Source organism: Temnothorax longispinosus, chromosome 9, assembly GCF_030848805.1.
Source record: "Temnothorax longispinosus isolate EJ_2023e chromosome 9, Tlon_JGU_v1, whole genome shotgun sequence".
In the NCBI taxonomy this organism is placed as follows: Eukaryota; Metazoa; Arthropoda; class Insecta; order Hymenoptera; family Formicidae; genus Temnothorax; species Temnothorax longispinosus.
The window spans coordinates 18,716,450-18,734,477 of NC_092366.1; the positions used below are offsets into that span (position 1 = coordinate 18,716,450).

Here is an 18,028-nt window from a genome sequence, read left to right on the forward strand (position 1 = left end):
TCCGCCACTTTCGTGGTTTTTAACTACGGTGCAATTTCGGGTCGAGTCTGATCTCCGGCGTATGCGAGATATTACGTCGCGAACGTCGCGTCTCTCTCTTATTCGCACGGTCGCAGTATTATTTGTACAATTTTTCGCGGATGAATTATGCGAACTAGTTAACACGGAAATATCCAGCCGCTTATTGCGGCGCCGGCGGCCGCGATTGTTTTTTAATCAGATATTTGTTAAAATGACGTTTTAAAAACGGGCAATAATTATTTACTTCGATAATTATTTACTGTCGATTATCTTGGACGTAGCTTTAATATAAAAATATTTCTTTTGTTACAGATCAACGCAGAATTACAACTCCGCTGTTGCGCATCGGCCGGTGAGTTATTTTTTGAGCAGAAGGGATAAATATATGTATTAAGTTTATTTGTATGGTACAAATTAATACAAATTCAGTCCTTCAAATTTCTGTATTTAATTTTCTTTTTTTCTTTTTTTTTCTTGTGGTCTTTCTAGCTTAATGCTAAGGTAGCACCGCCACGATTTTCTCCGAAATGGCACGGGATACAAAATTGTTATTAGTGGTACAAATTAGTACCAAATGGGTACTAAATATTCTGATAGGTCCGGTTTGATTCTGCCGATTTGGTCCTGCTAGCTTAGAAGAGGTCGCCCCTCGGCTGCTGAATTATTCATAATCAAAGTGCGAATTTTCCACTTTGGAAATTGAATTGAATGAACATATACGTTCGGCACGAACGCACGCCAAATTGCATCGTGATTTTCGACTCGCGCGAGGATCAGGAAGGATGAGAGGTTACCCGCCATTTCCAAGCAACGTGTATTTGCAGAATGTAAATGTAAGTTACATCGAAATATCGAGCATTCTATGTACACTGCTCTGATCTACGTTCTCGAGGTCTCGCGACGACGACGTCGATTTGCACATTTTAACTCCACGAGTCGGGAGGACCGGAGGATGCGCTTATTCGCCATCGTCCGCCGCGATACATGCACACACATCGAATAAATAGCAAGTAGCACGGTATAAATAACTCTTCTAATACGTACCGCCACGCAAGAGAAAGAGAGAGCAGAGAGAATAAGAGAGAAAGAGTCGTACACATTCACGGTAAATAATTTATCGCTTAAATAATTATCCGTCGCGGATCGGGATTCGCGACTTTCACGCGCGCGCGGCTCGCAGAATTAATTAATGTTGTGCTTAGCGTTCAATTTGCGACGCATTCGCACGCGCAAAATTTCTTCTTCTTCTTCGAGCGGAGTCGCATTTCCGTCGCGTCACTCGTGTGGCAATTGTCGCCAATTGTCGCGGATCCACGTAAGTATATTCTCAATTGCACTCGTACGTCTTCACGACCCGCCTGCATGTCTTGCACTTCACGTAGCAGCAGCTGATGTACTTGCAGTCGCATCGCTCCAGGATCTCCTCGGTCCTGGTCACGTGGCCGCGGCCGCAGCAGAGGTACTCGCAGCCCTCGTAGCCGGAGCTGCTGCCGTTACACTGTCTGCAAGAGAATTTTTTCCCGTCTCATGATCATCGTTACGAGTAAAAAAATATTAACTTTGATGATATTTCTCAGTAATCGAGATTATATAAAATGTAATTAGTCAGATATTAGTATAATAGATCAGCGTAGGGTGTCGCAGAAAATCAGCCTCCTAGAAAAATTATAGACTTCTAAAATTAATTTCACAAAAAAATTGGTTTAAAAAAATTTACACTCTAAAAATGGAATTTTGTTAAATTAATTTTCGTATACAGTACTTTTCTAATACGGCAATGTTTTTAACTTTTTTATTATTGATACGGCCGTTATACTTCATCGCGATTATACCGGATATTACGGACGGATTAAGTTTCATGTTTGCCATAATTAGACAGCGATATCTTTCTCGTTCCTTTCGGAGATAAAACGCGCGTAATTAGTGCACTTCGCAGGCGTGTTTATCTAATATCTTTCATAGTTCGTAACAGTCTCCTAGAAATTAATGTAACGATCCGCGGGAGGCATGAAGGCGGCCGACTGTATTATTTCAATGGCCTCGTCGAAACTTCTCCTCCGGTTACTTCGTTAAAGGCTTTCGGACTCCATCATTATTAATCGATTTGCATAACGTCCGCCTCTGACGCCGTAAAGATGACCGCCTTGCGCGATCGAGACTACCGCGTAAATTACGCGGCGTCAAGAAAAAAAAAAGGATCTCGAGGAGCGTTTACGTCGTAACGCGGAACACTGGTCTACGGAGCACGGTGTGTGATAAACATTCGCCACGCCCACTTTGTATAATTATACGCGGGCTTATAATTACTGGGTTGTAAGCTGTAAACCGGCGAGACGAGTCGGTGGTGGACCAAAGAACCTGACGCTATATATCAAACGCGCGGCGAATGAAATATCGGCGTGTCCGAAACAAACGTCGGATTAGAGCTCACGATAATCGTCCCTCCTCACAAAATTATCGGATTCCGTTGAAGATGTGTCGCTGTGTCGGGGAGAGAGCGAGAAAAGCATGTCGCGCTTCGCAGAAACGCGCGCGATGCTTCATGTCGTCGATAAATCTCACCACGGAATTGATAGCGACATGCGAAATCGCGTTCGCGTCGAAAGAAACTAATATCCGGGCTAGATAGGCCGATATATATCAAACGATCGAAGGAATAGAGAGTTGGCTCGTTCGTTAATGAACTATAATGATTGCCGATCACTCGTGAAACTAAGAGGAGGCTCGTCCTCGTCTATAGTACGAAGGATATGCTCTCACAATAATCAAGAAAAAGGCTGTTTTGCGTTAGCTGAGTTTACCGCGATCAGATTTTAAGTGAGGTGAAATCGAAATGAGACCAACAGATTGCTTTATAATCTTGTCATTAGGAATTAAATACACAAGATTCTACACTTTATTAAATGTACATTTTATTTAATTGGTGCAAAAGATTTGTCTCGTACCTGTCAAATAAAGTTTAAAATAAAATTGTAGCCACTAGCAGCACTGGTTTCCAATACTTTTTTCCAATTAGAAATTTATTCCATATAAATAGAAATATTTCTAATTGGAAGTGGTTATAACTTTATTTTAAACTTTATTTAACAGATATGAGGCAAATCTTTTGCACCAATTTAATGAAGTGTACATTTAATAAAATGGATCTTTTATATTTAATATCAAACTTAATAGAAAAGCGACAATACTTTTGCATCAATGTAATATAATCGTATCTTATCAAAATCGCATTCGGTTTCGCGTGAATCAGAGTCGGACGGCCGGATTTAACGCTAAATCTATACAACGAGAATATAATGGGTCATTTTATTCACGCTATAGGAAAAATTATTATGATTTATTTACACCTAATACGTAATCTATGCGGGCATTCTCTTTCGTGCCGTTTCTTGCGATGCGAAATCTCGTGAGACACGAACAATGAGCACCGGATTTATGGACCGAGCGAAACGAGACAAAAGATTCACCGGAACCGCCACGTGCGTCCGGCACTTCCTGCGCCTTGTGGTCCCAGTTATCATCTCCGGAATGCCGTGGGTGATCTTAATTCACGCGGAGCGAGGCGTGGATAATCTGAGGACGATGGAGAGCCGTCTCCTTTCCGTTGCCGGAAAATCCGTGACGAATGCAATCACCGTATTACAAAAAGCCGCCCTTCTTCCCGGGGCGGATGCGGCTCGCGCCCTTCTTTGCGGCTGATGATGAATTAGTATAAATATATCCTGTACAGTACAACCCAAACAGGCAGGATCCAATATACAATGATCTCATTGTTTTCTTAAATAATTTACAATTTTTTATTATTCCCGAATATCAAACTTAGAAATAGGAAAGATAAAAATGCGCAAATGTCAATTCAATATCCAATTCAACGAGAAGAAATATCTATATTCCGTATTCATCAAAAATCTCGTGGCACAATCGAGAAATCATAAAACGTCTTATTAAAAGCGCTCTTCGAACGGTAGCGCTAACTCGCGAAACGACATGTAGCAAAAATTAGCATTAGCACTTCTCGGGCGGCGGAAAAAGAAAACGGCAACAGGACCGCGTGAATGGGTTCTGTCGTAACGGTATTAGCGCGGCGAACACAGGGCATCGTAAAACACGCGTGTTCATTCGGTTTCGAGAACAGGTTCGGAACGACCGAGAGTCGTCGGGATGGCGAGACGCGCCCTATCTCCGAGAGGCCTCCTCCCATTCTCGCCTCGTGCACGTAATTACCGGTGCGCTCGCATAAATAAACCTGGCTATCCGGCTACGACGTGGATAACCGAGATCGAGAGAATTGGGAAGAAATTCGTCGCGTGTGGCTAGGCATCACGTCGCCTAGGGACAACAAGAAAGGAATAGGATAAGGAAATTTTATTAGCGCCCGATATGGTCCGACGCCTCCGGCTAACACTACGAGAAAAAGATCCGAACAGAAACGATAGATCTTCACGGAGATGTTTTTTTCTTTTTTCTATCTTTCTTTTGAGTAGTGGTCGAATCAAGCTCCGAAAAGATTAACGAATTAGGAACTAATGTTGTATTATTATGTTAAATTATTATTGTTTAAAATTGTTTCTTAATTGAACATTGAACCAATTTTCTCTAAAATGAAACAAACATTTTATGGCTCATATTTCACGTTTATGAAAAATACAAGAAGCATAAAAGGAAAGCCAGGTTTGCATTGCTGAAGCAAAATTGGCTGTCGCAACTATTCGAGCCAGTTTTTCATAGATCGTTAGCGACCAGGAAGGATTGCTAACGACTTTTACAAAAAAAGTGCAAGTTATAATATAAAATAATATATGGAAAAGATCTTTGCCGATACTACCTCGAAATAACCGTCGGAACACTTCGATTACGACTGGGAGATGAGTATAAGCGGGCTAAAAAGGAAGTCGCGAGTCAGCAGTGACCTGGGCGTCTCGTAAAAGCCGTGGTTATGGCGGTGTTAATGGTTTTTCGTCGCACTTTTACACGCCGCCATCCCATAACCAGGACTACAGGCTAGGAAAGTGCGTGCGATAAAATCGCCCGAGCTCGCTATTAACCGACGCATTTTCGCGAAGCGAAATTACGTGCTGTTTCCGTAAGAAAAGTCATAGAAGATACATATCGATCCTCGAAATCTACTTCTGGCGGGTTAATCGAAGTCAAGGACCAATTTCCGACTAAATTTGCCCCCCCCCCCCTCTCCCTTTCTGTCTCTTTCAATACAGCTACATACATTGCGAGTGGAGTAAGAATCTGCATATTGCAAGAGCAACAACTTATTACAAAGATGACCACTGTGGTCAAGAAAGAAAGGAGGTTCTCCAGCCCGCGGCTACCGAAAAAAGAAGTCGCCTGATCCTTACGTCGTATCTCTCTCTTTACGCCCACCCTTCACACTTTACGAAGCGGCCATACCGCTTTTCTGCCTGCCAAGTTGTCCTCGTTTTTTTTTCTCGTTGAGAATCAAGAGAGGTCAAGAGGAACATCTTCGCTCCATTAACGCGAAGGCTAAACTCTGCTTTTCAATCGTTCGTTAACTCAAAAGATTATTTGGATCTAGAAATTTGAAGTAAAAACGATTCCTGTTTTTGACAAGAAGGATACGTTGCTATGAAATACCCGGAAATAACCGTTCGCTGTCCATACGTCCGTTATACTTTCAATGGTGTAGTTAAAACGCGATAATCGACAGCATTCGCACAAAAAGCGAACTCGTCACGTTCTTCGCTCGTTGCTCCTTCGTTAATGGACGGTAGTCGCACGAAGAAAGATCGTTTCGCTCAGTAGGACTTGATAAATATCCCTGTTCGTGCACTGCCGGCCACGTTAAAATGCAATTCGAAGTGCTTTTCTTTACGCGACACTTACGCTCGATATCGCGATCATATCGAAACTAAAATTTATATTGTACGCTTATATATCACGCGAGTTTTTAACGAACCAACATTAACCTGATTTACGAGCTCGAACGAGTTTCATTCTGAAAACATAGTCGCTTTAAAGAGAATGACATCCCTTTCGCATTTCCTATTTTGATAAAGCTGGATAAATTAAAAAAAAATCGTATCTCCTGAATGTACGATGTCCAGGCACATCATAGTCGTCATCGAAAAATCATGCGTCTCACACATTTTTTTATTTAAAACTCAAAAGAAACAAAACATCCTGTTTTTGTGGGATGACCAGACCGGACATTATTTTGCATGAAAATAACGCGTCTGACCTGCCGATCGTGCCGAGGCTGCCCTTCTTCTTATCCGGTAGACAGTAATCCGGACTTTTGGTAGTATAGAGCAGATTATCGTGGTGATACAGGGGCGGCAGTCTGCCGCCGGATCTCGGCCTGACCTCGGCCGCGGTGGCGTATCTGCGTAGCAAACGACTTCCGGCGGCGGATGGTCCCGATGCACCCAGGCCGCGCCAGCAGGTACGCACGCTGCAGGAACCCGAGACCCCATGGCACTTGCACTCCAAAGTTAAGGATTGCTCGACCGCCTGTCGTACGAAGCGTTAATCGCGATTACATCATGATTTCTTTCAAAAATCAAGTGTCAAGAACGCTAATAGATAAAATCCTATTCCTCGGCTAGATTCATTCTTTTATTTAGAAAAAAATCTTGACTTGAAGTATTCCTCTCAGGACGTTTACTGATAGAGCTTCACAAACAATGAAAAAATATTTTACAGTAAAAACAGTTATGAAAACAGCTAATATTATTAACTGAAATTCGGACTTTTTGTACGTTTAACGCTCTTCTTCTTATTTATCGATCGCGGCATACGTATCGCAAACACTCACCCTCCGACCCGCCCTGTTGTTGTGCATATTGACTGCGTGCATGAACTTGGCAGTTCCTCCGGTACCGGGCGGCGATGCGCCCTGAAGAAACCGCTTCGCCATCCTCGAAGCTGATCTCACGTCGTCCCCACAGCCGCCCCACTTGAAGGAGTTCCTCGCGGACAGCGTGTCGAAAGAGACGGACATGGTGGTGAAGGATGAGGGCGAGATAAGCGCGGACGGCGAGGGTGGTTCTCTTCGTGGTGGAGTCGCGCAGGAACAAGCCGCCAAGTTCCCCAAAGCGCACCCTCGTGCGAGTCGCCAAACCGCGGCGGCGGCCGACATTGCGTAAACGAAGGCTTGTTCTCTTGTTCCTATATGATAAATGCGCTCGTTAAAACGCGGAAATAGAAACACAAGTGAGAAAGTTTCAATTGCAACTTAAGTCGATACACGAGAAAGTGAAGTCACATATATACGTTAGCACTGCATTAAAACACTAAACACATAATATCTTCACATATATATTTATTAATAAAAGCAATTTTCAAAATTGCTTTTATAATCGTTAATTAATACAATTTAATTAGTACAAATTTTTTTAAGTTTAACCCGCGTTAATTAAATTGCCAAATATATCATATATTGTACCGATGTCAAATCAGATATTGTGATCTTCTTGAGTTAAATACCATACAGTTCTTTCTTTCTCCGATCGAGATGACTGAGGAAAAGCTGATTATCGTATGTACCTTCGAGAACGGAAAATACAACGTGGAACGTTACGTTCGTGGTCGTATGATGTATCTCTTATTGGCGCTTCTCGGTTTTCTCATTAACGGAGGATATCTCGATCTCTCGGGTGCACTTTTATTTACAATATAATCATCGTGAAACGCGAGCGATTAATCTAACGGAGGCTGGTCGCGAAGAGGGAGGACGAAGACCGTGGGGAGCTACGGTTTGTTAATGATCGCTAATTGAGGCGCGCCTGCCAGGTCTTCCTATTTACGTCGGAATTCCTCAAAGGATATTCGATACATTTTCCATCGAAACCCTCATCGACCTTCGCAACCCTTCGTCGCGCAAAATCACCGATTATAAATCTATTACGAGCAAAGTCAACGGGCAACGTATTTTCTTATTTAACAAAAAGAATTGAGTTTTTAATCAATGCTGATTCTAAAATAGCAAATTTTTAGGGGAGCTATCTAATTTCTCGTTTTCTTCTCTTGTTAGCTTTTTTTGTAACACATCTTTAATATCTCTCGAGCCTTTCGAGACACGGCATAAATTTTTGTAATTAATAGGATCTCTCTGAATTACACGAACTTATCATTTTCAACTTTGTCAAGAATTATTAATACGTTGAATACTCGTAAAAAAATTAACGTCGTTTAACATTAAATTTTAAATGATGGTAAATAACAATGTAAAGTAAAAAGTGCGCTATTCAACACACTACCAATGAAGATATCATATTATTGAATCATTATACATAATATCTTATTATGTCTTATCGAATCATATTCACACACACACACACACACAATGTTTTATTATTAGAAGCCCATGATAATGAGAATTCAACTGTAACATAAACGGTACAAAAAACGTACAAAATTTTCGGAAGAAATAATGTATTAGAAGGATAATATGTGGTTTCGCAAACAAACCTGTAAGCAATTCAGGCGTGTAGTCGGGTGCGCGCTCAATGCTGCTACAGTTCCATCTGCGATGTCGGAACGCCTGCTGGCACACCGTCGACGTGTCTTTGGCGGCTTGCACCAAACCGGGCATCACATCCGGCGTGGCCCTGCATGCCCTCGCCTGCTTCCTCTCCAGCAGACCCGCGCTCTTTGCGCTGGTGCACTCCTCTCTGGTCCACGTATGCGAGTCACCGCGACGACCGAGACCGCTAAACACACACAACGTTTTCCGTCTAAATATACGCGACTACGCATTCTTTTCAATTTGGAAAAGTAAATATGATTATCAATTGCTGAAAACTTTACTGTGAAGGAAAAATTAAAAACGCGATGTTACATGCGTTAGAAAATTTGTTACTAAAAAGTTAAAACTGCAGTTAAAGTTCAAGCCAAGTGTAGATTCTTATCGGAAAAATATAATATATTTGATATAGACATGAAATTTCTCATAATATGTCACAAATTATCGAGGATTATATCTTGTATATTTGTAAAAAGTCGACAGCAAATGGTCTCGTAGATGAAAGAGCTTTTAGAATGAATGGTCTCGATTCTCCCCGCCTTCAGCATTCCGAAACGAAACATGCGAGCGTGGAATTTGGGGTGGAACACTCGTATGTACAACTCTGTCGGACGATCGGGCCGAAGGGCCGACAGAGTTGAGCGATCCACCTCTTTCGGAGGTCCGTGCCGTGTCGTAAATCAGGGGGTGAATTTCGAAAATTATAGGGCGCGAGAGGCTGAAAAGGGCTCGCGTTTAAGTGCCGCGGGTTGAATGCTAGCGCGGCTGAAACTCGGCTCGCAACGCGCGAGAGAGCGCAAGTTGGGGATAATAATTACGGACACCTGAAAGTCGAAATGACCCGTGCACGCGGCCTCGCCGCGTCTAGACGTAACAACCCTAGGAATGGCCGGATCGCCAACCCCGTGTCACGGAGCCTACCCTCGGAATTACCCTATCAAAAGCCCGCGGTTCTCTAATTCGTTATTACCGTCGCCGCCGTCGCCGTTGCCGCCGCAAGCTCGTTCGTTCCCTCCCGATGACATTTCGGAGCTCGCGTTACGACCCGACCCGGGGAATCTAGTTTCCGCGTAAACGCTCGCGAGCGTGCACTCGCGTTGCTTTACGACCCATTGTGAAATCGCGATGCCTTGCGCAAGACCCGCAGCGTCGTGATGGTTGGACCCCTTCCGGGTCCTTATCGACAGGCCTACCTTTCTCCTCCCGACATTAATTGCAAACTTGCGTCTTGATTTTCTTAGCTTCTTAGATTTTTGTTATTCTTATGGTCTGTATATTAAATAACATTTAATTCACAGATCACAGATCCTCTAAAATAAATATAAGATATTTTTGCGATGCTAAAATAATATATCTCGACAAAGCAAAAGAGAAAAGAATGTATTCTAAATAAGAATGGCAGTAAAAGATTATGTCTTTTTACTAGAATAACGTGCGCGCGTTCTTCGCACGCACGCCTCGTTAAAGCTGCACGCATGAGGGGCGCAAAGCTTCGCAAGTTCTCGAGTTTTTTTTGTTCGCAAAAAGAAGAAACGAAAAAGGAGAAACATTTCTCCGAGCAACCTAGGAATTTTCATGACGCTCGCAACTTTATGAGCCATAAATTTCTGATCCAAATTATCAGCTCATTAAGGCGCCAGTTCGCGATGATTACTCCGGAGTCCGGCAATCCGGCTATATCGACTAATGAACCTCAGTTCGCGCATAATTCGCTGACAAAATAATAAATGTTGCGTGCCGTGTTTTGTACCGCGAAGATCAATTACCATCTTGATATCTTAATTGACCGCTCGAATGCAAAGTAATTAAAGTCATCTCGAACAAATTCGGCCACCAACGTGGATGATGCTAACTTTATTTTTTTTCTGACGATTCATGTTAAGTACCCGGTGAAAGGCAAAGTATTTATTCATTCTTCAACGTCGTGTTATCTTTCCCGAGTGAATAAATATGTACATTGAGAACTGATTTTGCTTTCACTGTAATGTTCTAAAATTCTACATTCTAATGAGTAACGAGTTAAGAGATAGCATTCACTTGTCGAAAATTAGAAAGCACAATCGGGCGTTTTCATCTCGTTAGATTCCAATTATGGTTTCAGATACGCTTTGAGCAATATATTATGCTTTAAGGCAGCATAAGAAATGGCATCATTTTGAGTAGTACGTTAAGACAATAAATTAAGGCTTTTGTTTGTTATTTAAGATAACTGTCGGCTCTTCAACCTCAATTATCACACCCTTGAGCTATCTTTTCTACGGGCAATTTTAAGGCTTAACAAGGTAGATCGTTCAACACCCGGAAAGACAGTCGAACGCGAGATATATTTAATGAGCAATCGGTGAGTAGATAGCCACTTGCAAACAGGCAGGCAGAGTCCGGCAGAACGCATGACAGGCCACTTATGTGGTGTTAGATACGATTTTAAGTTGCGTTATGCATTACTCAGCCCGCAGCTTTGCGCGCCAAGTAATTTACGAGCCGCTCTCTAAAGACGAATGCGCGACTATTTGCTATCGCGCGTCAGATAATTAATTATCAGCAGCAGCGCGTAGAGCGTCAGGCCAATCACGATGCCCGAGGCGATATCGCGCAGTTTACTTTCAGTGAATTTCTAAGATTGTACTACACATTAACTAACGTTGGGAATATTAATAAAAGTTCGTCTGCGACGAAGTATTTGATCGGGAAAACATATACCTACTGTTATAAAATATTTTTATAGCAGTTTTTTATAGCAGAATTAATCAACTACTGCATAGAATAAAATTTCGTGATGTTAGATTGGCTGTCAGTCTGATTAAGTAAGATGATAATAATGCACTGAGTAAGACATGAATAATTCATCTAATTGTAAGATAGATATCTTGGGGTAATAAAATGAAGCTCGTTACAAGGATCTATCGAGATCTCATAAGAATGTAAAATACAACGGCAGTGGAAACGAGCAATGTGATTTACGGAGTGCCTCGCTACGTGATATATAATTGCCTATTGTAACGCAGCTAATAATTTACGAAATACAATGAATGAGTATCACGCGGGCGGCTCACGGCTAGCTGATCCCTCGCCACTTCGCGATCGCATTAATCACTATCTTCGTCATAGGCAACTTCCCTCTTGCTTCTCGATGTATAGAGCATCGTGCCATTTCGATGGGTGTCCGGCGAAATTGCCACTCTTTCGTTTTACTTCGCATGGGATCGAAACGATATTCGTCCTTCTTCGCAAAAATTTGGTTATGTTACGTGGAAAAAAAAAACATCTTTTTTAGGTCAGTATATATCGTTCGTGTATATTGCCTACGAACTAATTCTAAATTATTTCGCGCGTACCGATTATCCTTATAACGTGAAGCGAGTAAGATACGAGACGATTTCCCATTCCGATCTTCCACGGTCTTCAGACAGTCGCTACCGTCCAGAAAAATAATGACGTTTTTTACCATTTCACAATTTGATATTCACACCGTTGATGGTCTTATTTTACGTGTTTTTACGAGGATCATTGGCCCTCGCGATAGAAGTTCACGGACGTTCACGGTGGGACATTCTTATGAAAATGCTCGATGCAATTTCTTCGTTAAAAAAAAAAAAAGAAAAGGTGCGACGCGCGTTTCGAAACGGTCCATCGACCGGCTGCACTTTCGAAATTCGTTTTGACTGGTGGAATCGTAAAGAGTAGTTTTTACGAGACCGATAATACGCGGGCGCCTACGAGTCTCTCCATTTGGAGGAGGCTGAAAGAGAAGCTGTTCAGGAGCGTATTCGGGATGATGAGAAAGGAAGTGAAATGGGCTTCACCCACCCTGAACCGAACGAGCATTCGAACGCAACAGATCCGTATTCGCATCTTAATAAAATTTATTCGTTAAATTATTAAGAAGATATCACAAAATTCGACACATCTCGATTTTTCGCGCCGACAAATCAGTCATGTTCTTTTTAATGATTTTTATAATATTTTACTCTTAATAAATCACGCAATGTCGCGCTTCATTGATTGAGCCGGTCTGTTTCGCAATTAGCGTCAATTTGTTTGTAATCTCTTTGACATTGATGTCCCGAGTGACAAATTAACGAGACGCGCGGTTAAGATCTCGTCGCGTGGGACGCGAGTTCCACCGATACAATCCACCGCTGCTCCAACTCGCGTCTAGCATTAAGAATGCGTGATTTACGAGCGATGCATTGTAGAGATCGCTTCGTCAAGAATGATCTTATAAATAGCGACTCGCGTGTGATTCAGCGCGACCCTGCGGGCGCGCTTGTCGAGGGCTACGCGTAAATTATTATAAATCGATCCTTGGCCTCGATCCTGGCGAAGAGATCCTCGATCGTGATCCCGCTGAAAGAGCCGCGGATTGCTCCGCGAAAGAATGCTATCCGTGACGTCGTCTCGAAGCCATGAGCAACGATCCTCGATCTTTCAGATGATGATTAATGAGCCCATAAGACGGCCGTCCTGAATAGATCATCACTTTATTTTTAATCGTGAAAAGATTAGAGAATCGTATCAGGAATACTGCATGCTTTGGAATGTAAGAATGATGGTATTTTTAAGAAATTTTTTCGTTTGTCTTTATCTGTATCTCTGACACTTGATTCGTTCGAAGCTCTTTTAGGTTTGAACCTGAAAAATTATCGGTGTTTCCGTTTTCAAAATACGCATCGTTTCTCTTCGTTTAAACTTTACCGTTTCCGGATATAGCGGCACTCCTTAATGCAGAAAGATTATCGCCCAACACTTGCCGGACGCTCCCTAAGACAACAGGATCGATGGCCGCTCAAGCCACAAAGGAAAAGCAGCGAGATTTCGGATCACCCTTCGAAATTATCCGTCAATGTCGGCCACAATAATTATAAACAAGAGAATCGCGAGGAGGCCTCGCTCCCGAGTCGAGTTCTTGGAAAGCGTCGTTTATAAATCACGATTTTGCGGGCAACCCCTAATCTTCCCCCTAATCTTCCACCCCCGACCATCCTCGTGCCACTCCCCGATCATCTTCCTTTCGTACTGCCCCTCCGCACCCCTTAACGCCGTATTCCCCCGTATTTTGGTTTTGCACGCAAAACCACCATCACTCCGCCATTCATCATCCAACGCCGCTCAACCTTCTCTCTGTTTCCGCTTTTCCCACTTCTACCCCCTTTTGTCAGGGTGGTCCTCACCTCGCGCTCTCCTTCTCGCTGATGCGATGAAACTCCCTACGAATCGCACGACAATTTAACACATATTCAGAAATCGAGGAAACCCGAAACCCTCCGGGGAAGAGGGTTAACCGACAACTGGCCACACTGTTTCGAATGTTAACGAGATGTCTTCCGTGCACAACTCCAGATGAGAGAAACGATTCTTGGCGCAGGGATGATTGATAGAAATCGTGAAAAGAGTGAAGAGAAACAACTTGTAAAAGAGTCCTGAGCAAATTGAAGAAATGAAGAAAAGACAAATAATAATGTCCCGTAGCAAAATAATCTATAATGAGCTTCCTCGTTCGTTGTTTTGTAGTTATTATTTAATTTATTTTAGTCATCGATCCTTATATGTATGTGCAATCATTTCACGATCAACAACAGCTAAATCTAGAGACTAGACCATGGAAGTTTCCCGTAGTTTAAAGGTGGTAATACAATTGAAGAAAAAGATTCAGGTATCTTCTTCATGAAAAAAAAAGGCTCTAATGATGAATTCATTAGAGAAACATCGTTTCTGCTTTAAGATAAAAAAAATGCGTAAAAAGACCGATATTTCTACTGCTGATAATTAAAAAGGCTGGCTGGTCTGAAAAATAAGAAGCGCTGCGATAAATTCGCCGCGAGGCGAGGTATCTCTAAAACCGGCGCTGTAGTAATCATCCGCTTTTCATTTGCGAAACGTATTGGCCGGGCTAACGAACGTGAAGCATCGTCGTCTATTTATGCAGCCCATAAAGCAGCACCAACGATATCTTTATTCCTCGAGAGTACGAAATTTATGTCGGCCGCGAATCGCCCCTAAATCTCGCCCGATCCGTGATCCAAGGAAAATAATGATCGAGATCGAGAATCGGCTGGCTACGTCTCCACCCCGCATGCGCTCCCGAACGTTTCCCTCGGCCACTAATCTATTTGTTTCTCATTAACGGGCCAACATTAATCTTCGAACTCGTTCGGAGCCACCGCGAGCGAACGTGAGAGCGCAAATGGGACTCGTCATCACGAGGGTTCACAGGAGGACTTCTCGAATGTCTCTACTTTGAATGATTGAAGATTGCCTGCAAACAAACTATATATTTTTAGCTCGCCACTATAATTACGCAAATCCAACGTTTGTTTTCTCGGCTTATTTCTTAAATAAAAGAAATTATAAATATTTTTACGGTTTCTCTAACGGGCAGACGTCTTTTTTTATTAAGTGTTTTTAAAATCTACGTATTTATTATTAGGAAAAATTAAATTATCAGATGCAATTATACTCAAAATCTCGATTTTAATCTAACAAAGGAGATTAAATCGCGATAAATGAAAAATGGCGATGAGCAGAAATCTGAGCTTGAAATGAGCGTTTAATGGCGTCAGTGCGCGACTACTCTTTCCGTTAAAAAATTTTTTTTATTAAAGATTCTTACGCAATAAGACGAGTATTCCCCGTTTCGGCCGCGCTAATCCGTTTGACATTTCGGAGAATGTCGAAATGCGTGGCACAGTGGTAAATTCTATCTCGCGGAGATTTATTATACGAAGAGTAACGCGAAATGCCAAAAAAAGACCTGGTCGAATAACATTCGTAAAAATGAATTGGTGGAGTACTCACAGCCATTTTATACATCTGCCATCTTGAACCAGCAACAACACGAGCAGCAGAAGCCAGACCTTAGCACTGCTTCGCTTTTTTATCCGCATCTTTCTTCGTTTCGCATTCTAAAAAATTAACACCGTCGCTCTCCGTCTCGGGAATATCGCGAAGACGATTTTCTGTGTCCGCGCTTTCAAACACCGCCGATCATCCCTCGATGCGCCGTGACTCGCTTCGCAAACATTCGAGATCTCTTCATTGCGTCCATCATTTTATGTAGCCGCGGGTACTATTAAAAAGTCACGATATTTTTTCTTTTCCGTAGGGAGAAAGTGAACGTTTTCAATTTCGACAACTTTCTTTAAAACATTTTAAGAAAATTTTCTTTTCATTTATCTCGTTTATATATATATCCACTCCGAAATCGTCAGTCCTACATCGACGTCGTTACATATTTAGCATTCGATAACCAGCTCAATCAATTTTTCCGAAATAGACGTATTCGGATCGCTCTCAGATTAATTAATTAAAACCGATATCTTAGGAAACAGCGAGGTTTCAAAAATTCTTCTCAGATATAAGATTTTTCCTCTTCGCGCGGTGTTGACGGCGACTCACAAATGGGCGAATAAAAGAAAAGAAGAAAGATTCGTGGAACACGCGTGTAGAGACACACCAGGCACCACTCTCGTTAAGATTGGCGAAAAACAGTACGCCTCAGGATCCTTCAGGATCTGCGGCGATTTCGGCGAACTTTCCCGTGCACCGTGCGTCCGGCTCGGCGGGGAGTCTGCGTGCTTACAGGTGTCCGTCGGAGCAGTCCCGCAGGATTTGCCAGTCGGTGGTGGTGGTGGAGATCCTCCTACTACTTCACTTCCTCCTACTTCGCCTCCTACTTGAGCCTCCTCTTTCCTCGATGTACGAGGAGCCCAATGATCGACACCGGGGATGCCGGTTGCTGCCGAATAAGAAAAAGGATCGCCGTCGTTAACCCTCTCGCTCCTATAAGAGAATCGAATATATTTTTTCTTTGTTTGTAGTATAAATACGATTTACTGTATATTCCGTACTTTTATATGCTCTTTCTCATACAAGAATGGATATTTTCACAAAAAGAAGTTTCTCAGATATTAACGATAATTGACGATAAGAATGAGAACTTTGGATCAGGAGCTCAGACACGTAAATGAATAACGAAACCTTCTTCTTTATTTAATTTCAAGTTCTTCGAATAAACTGGTAATTTTCGAAAATTAATTAGATAAATGTTATTCAAAGAAAAATAATTGCCCAGTTAAATCTTTGTTAAAGAAAAATTAATTTTATATTTTTATTAAGAATTTACAAGAAATTCTTAAAAGAAGACATATAACAAAGAAAATACAATTTTTCATTAGCCTCTGATTTACCTAGCCCGAAATACTGTTCATGAAAAATCTCGTGTAATCCTCTCAGTGTGATCCGGGGAGATTTTAATTGTCCGCCAACGCGAATTATGTTTGTTCCTCAGTCACTAATTAATTCTGTCGACGCACTACGCTTTCCTAGCGTTCGGTTCTACCGAAAATTATACGCCACGAGTAACGAATAATATCCTAAAAAAGAAAGATGAGGCCGGAGACCACCTTCGCGGGATTGACTTTAACGAGCAGGCGGTATCTTTGTGATCATTTATTTTACTACGAGGCGGAGCCAAAACAATTTATCCCTGCCTTTACCATTTAAAGGCTGGTAAGCATCGGTGCTATCTCGCTCCGATTTGTTGATCGGATTCAAACGAGTATTGACCACGTATATAATAGATGTGTCCATAAAGAAATTGTCGTTATAGGAAGGAATCGTCGTATTGAATCTATCTGAGCTTTTTGAGTAGACTCAATTATACTTAACGTGATTTACCCAATAGTGCATCTTCAATATTAAATCTTTTCAATGAATTTTATTTAATAAGAATACATCTTTTATGTAAAAATAAGTAATTATTTTTATTTTAATATAGAATTACGTTGTAAGTCTACGTTAAAGTTTTTTTTTATATTTTGTTATAATTTTACATAATTTTATAAGCTTACTCTCTTTTCTCGTACGCACATTATCTCTCCTAATACGTACACGCATTATGTCGATCAATGACAAATCAACGTCACAATTAGCGCAAAGAAATTTTATCAAGGTATTGTGCGCTTCAATTGGAAGAAGCCGCGATCAGCCTCCTTGCCCCTCGCTAATTACCGTGCCAATTTTGTCCACGATGCCGGTCGTCCGTCTTCCTTCCCGTTCTCCTTGGTCGATGCCTCGCTCGGCCCTTCCGTTGCTCCGTTGCCGTCGATAAATAATCCTCCGTCAGACGTTCATTACGTCGTTAAGTTTCGGCCCGGACTTATATCCACCCTCCGTCCCGCACGCGGAACCCAACAAGCGGGTTCGCCCGCAGCTGTAACCCTGGAAATACCGCGATGTAAAAAGGCATGCCGATTGCGGACGCCAATCAATAGAATCGGTATTAATATTAATACGGGTAAAGAGAGTAACTTCTTGAAAACTATTTGGTCTTTAACAGGTAGAAATGATAGAAATTTAAGTTCTCATTTAAGATAATTAAGGAAGTGAATAAGACTATTGCTACAAATTGCGCAACCGCGATACGTCGAGATAAATTTTACGAAAAGATTCTAGTATAAGAAGCAATTAAATTTTTTTTAACTAGATGTCAAGTATACAGCTGTGTTTTAT

At 41.9% G+C, this 18,028-nt stretch overlaps 1 protein-coding gene and 1 long non-coding RNA gene across 2 annotated transcripts in view; one reads left to right on the plus strand and one right to left on the minus strand.

The window, feature by feature from the left end:
- Positions 1-18,028, plus strand: part of LOC139818936 (uncharacterized) — a 28,418-nt gene that overhangs the window by 584 nt on the left and 9,806 nt on the right. The window contains exon 2 of the long non-coding RNA XR_011733558.1: positions 334-373. This is a non-coding gene — a long non-coding RNA (uncharacterized lncRNA). The remainder of the gene's footprint in view (positions 1-333; positions 374-18,028) is intronic.
- On the minus strand, positions 346-16,059 carry LOC139818928 (protein Wnt-11b-1). Its single transcript, XM_071787975.1, has 5 exons — positions 15,314-16,059; positions 8,464-8,705; positions 6,809-7,161; positions 6,233-6,504; positions 346-1,523 (listed from the first exon to the last, which is right to left on the minus strand). Exons 1-5 carry the CDS (start codon positions 15,400-15,402, stop codon positions 1,349-1,351), a joined length of 1,131 nt encoding a protein of 376 aa, XP_071644076.1. The 5' UTR covers positions 15,403-16,059; the 3' UTR covers positions 346-1,348.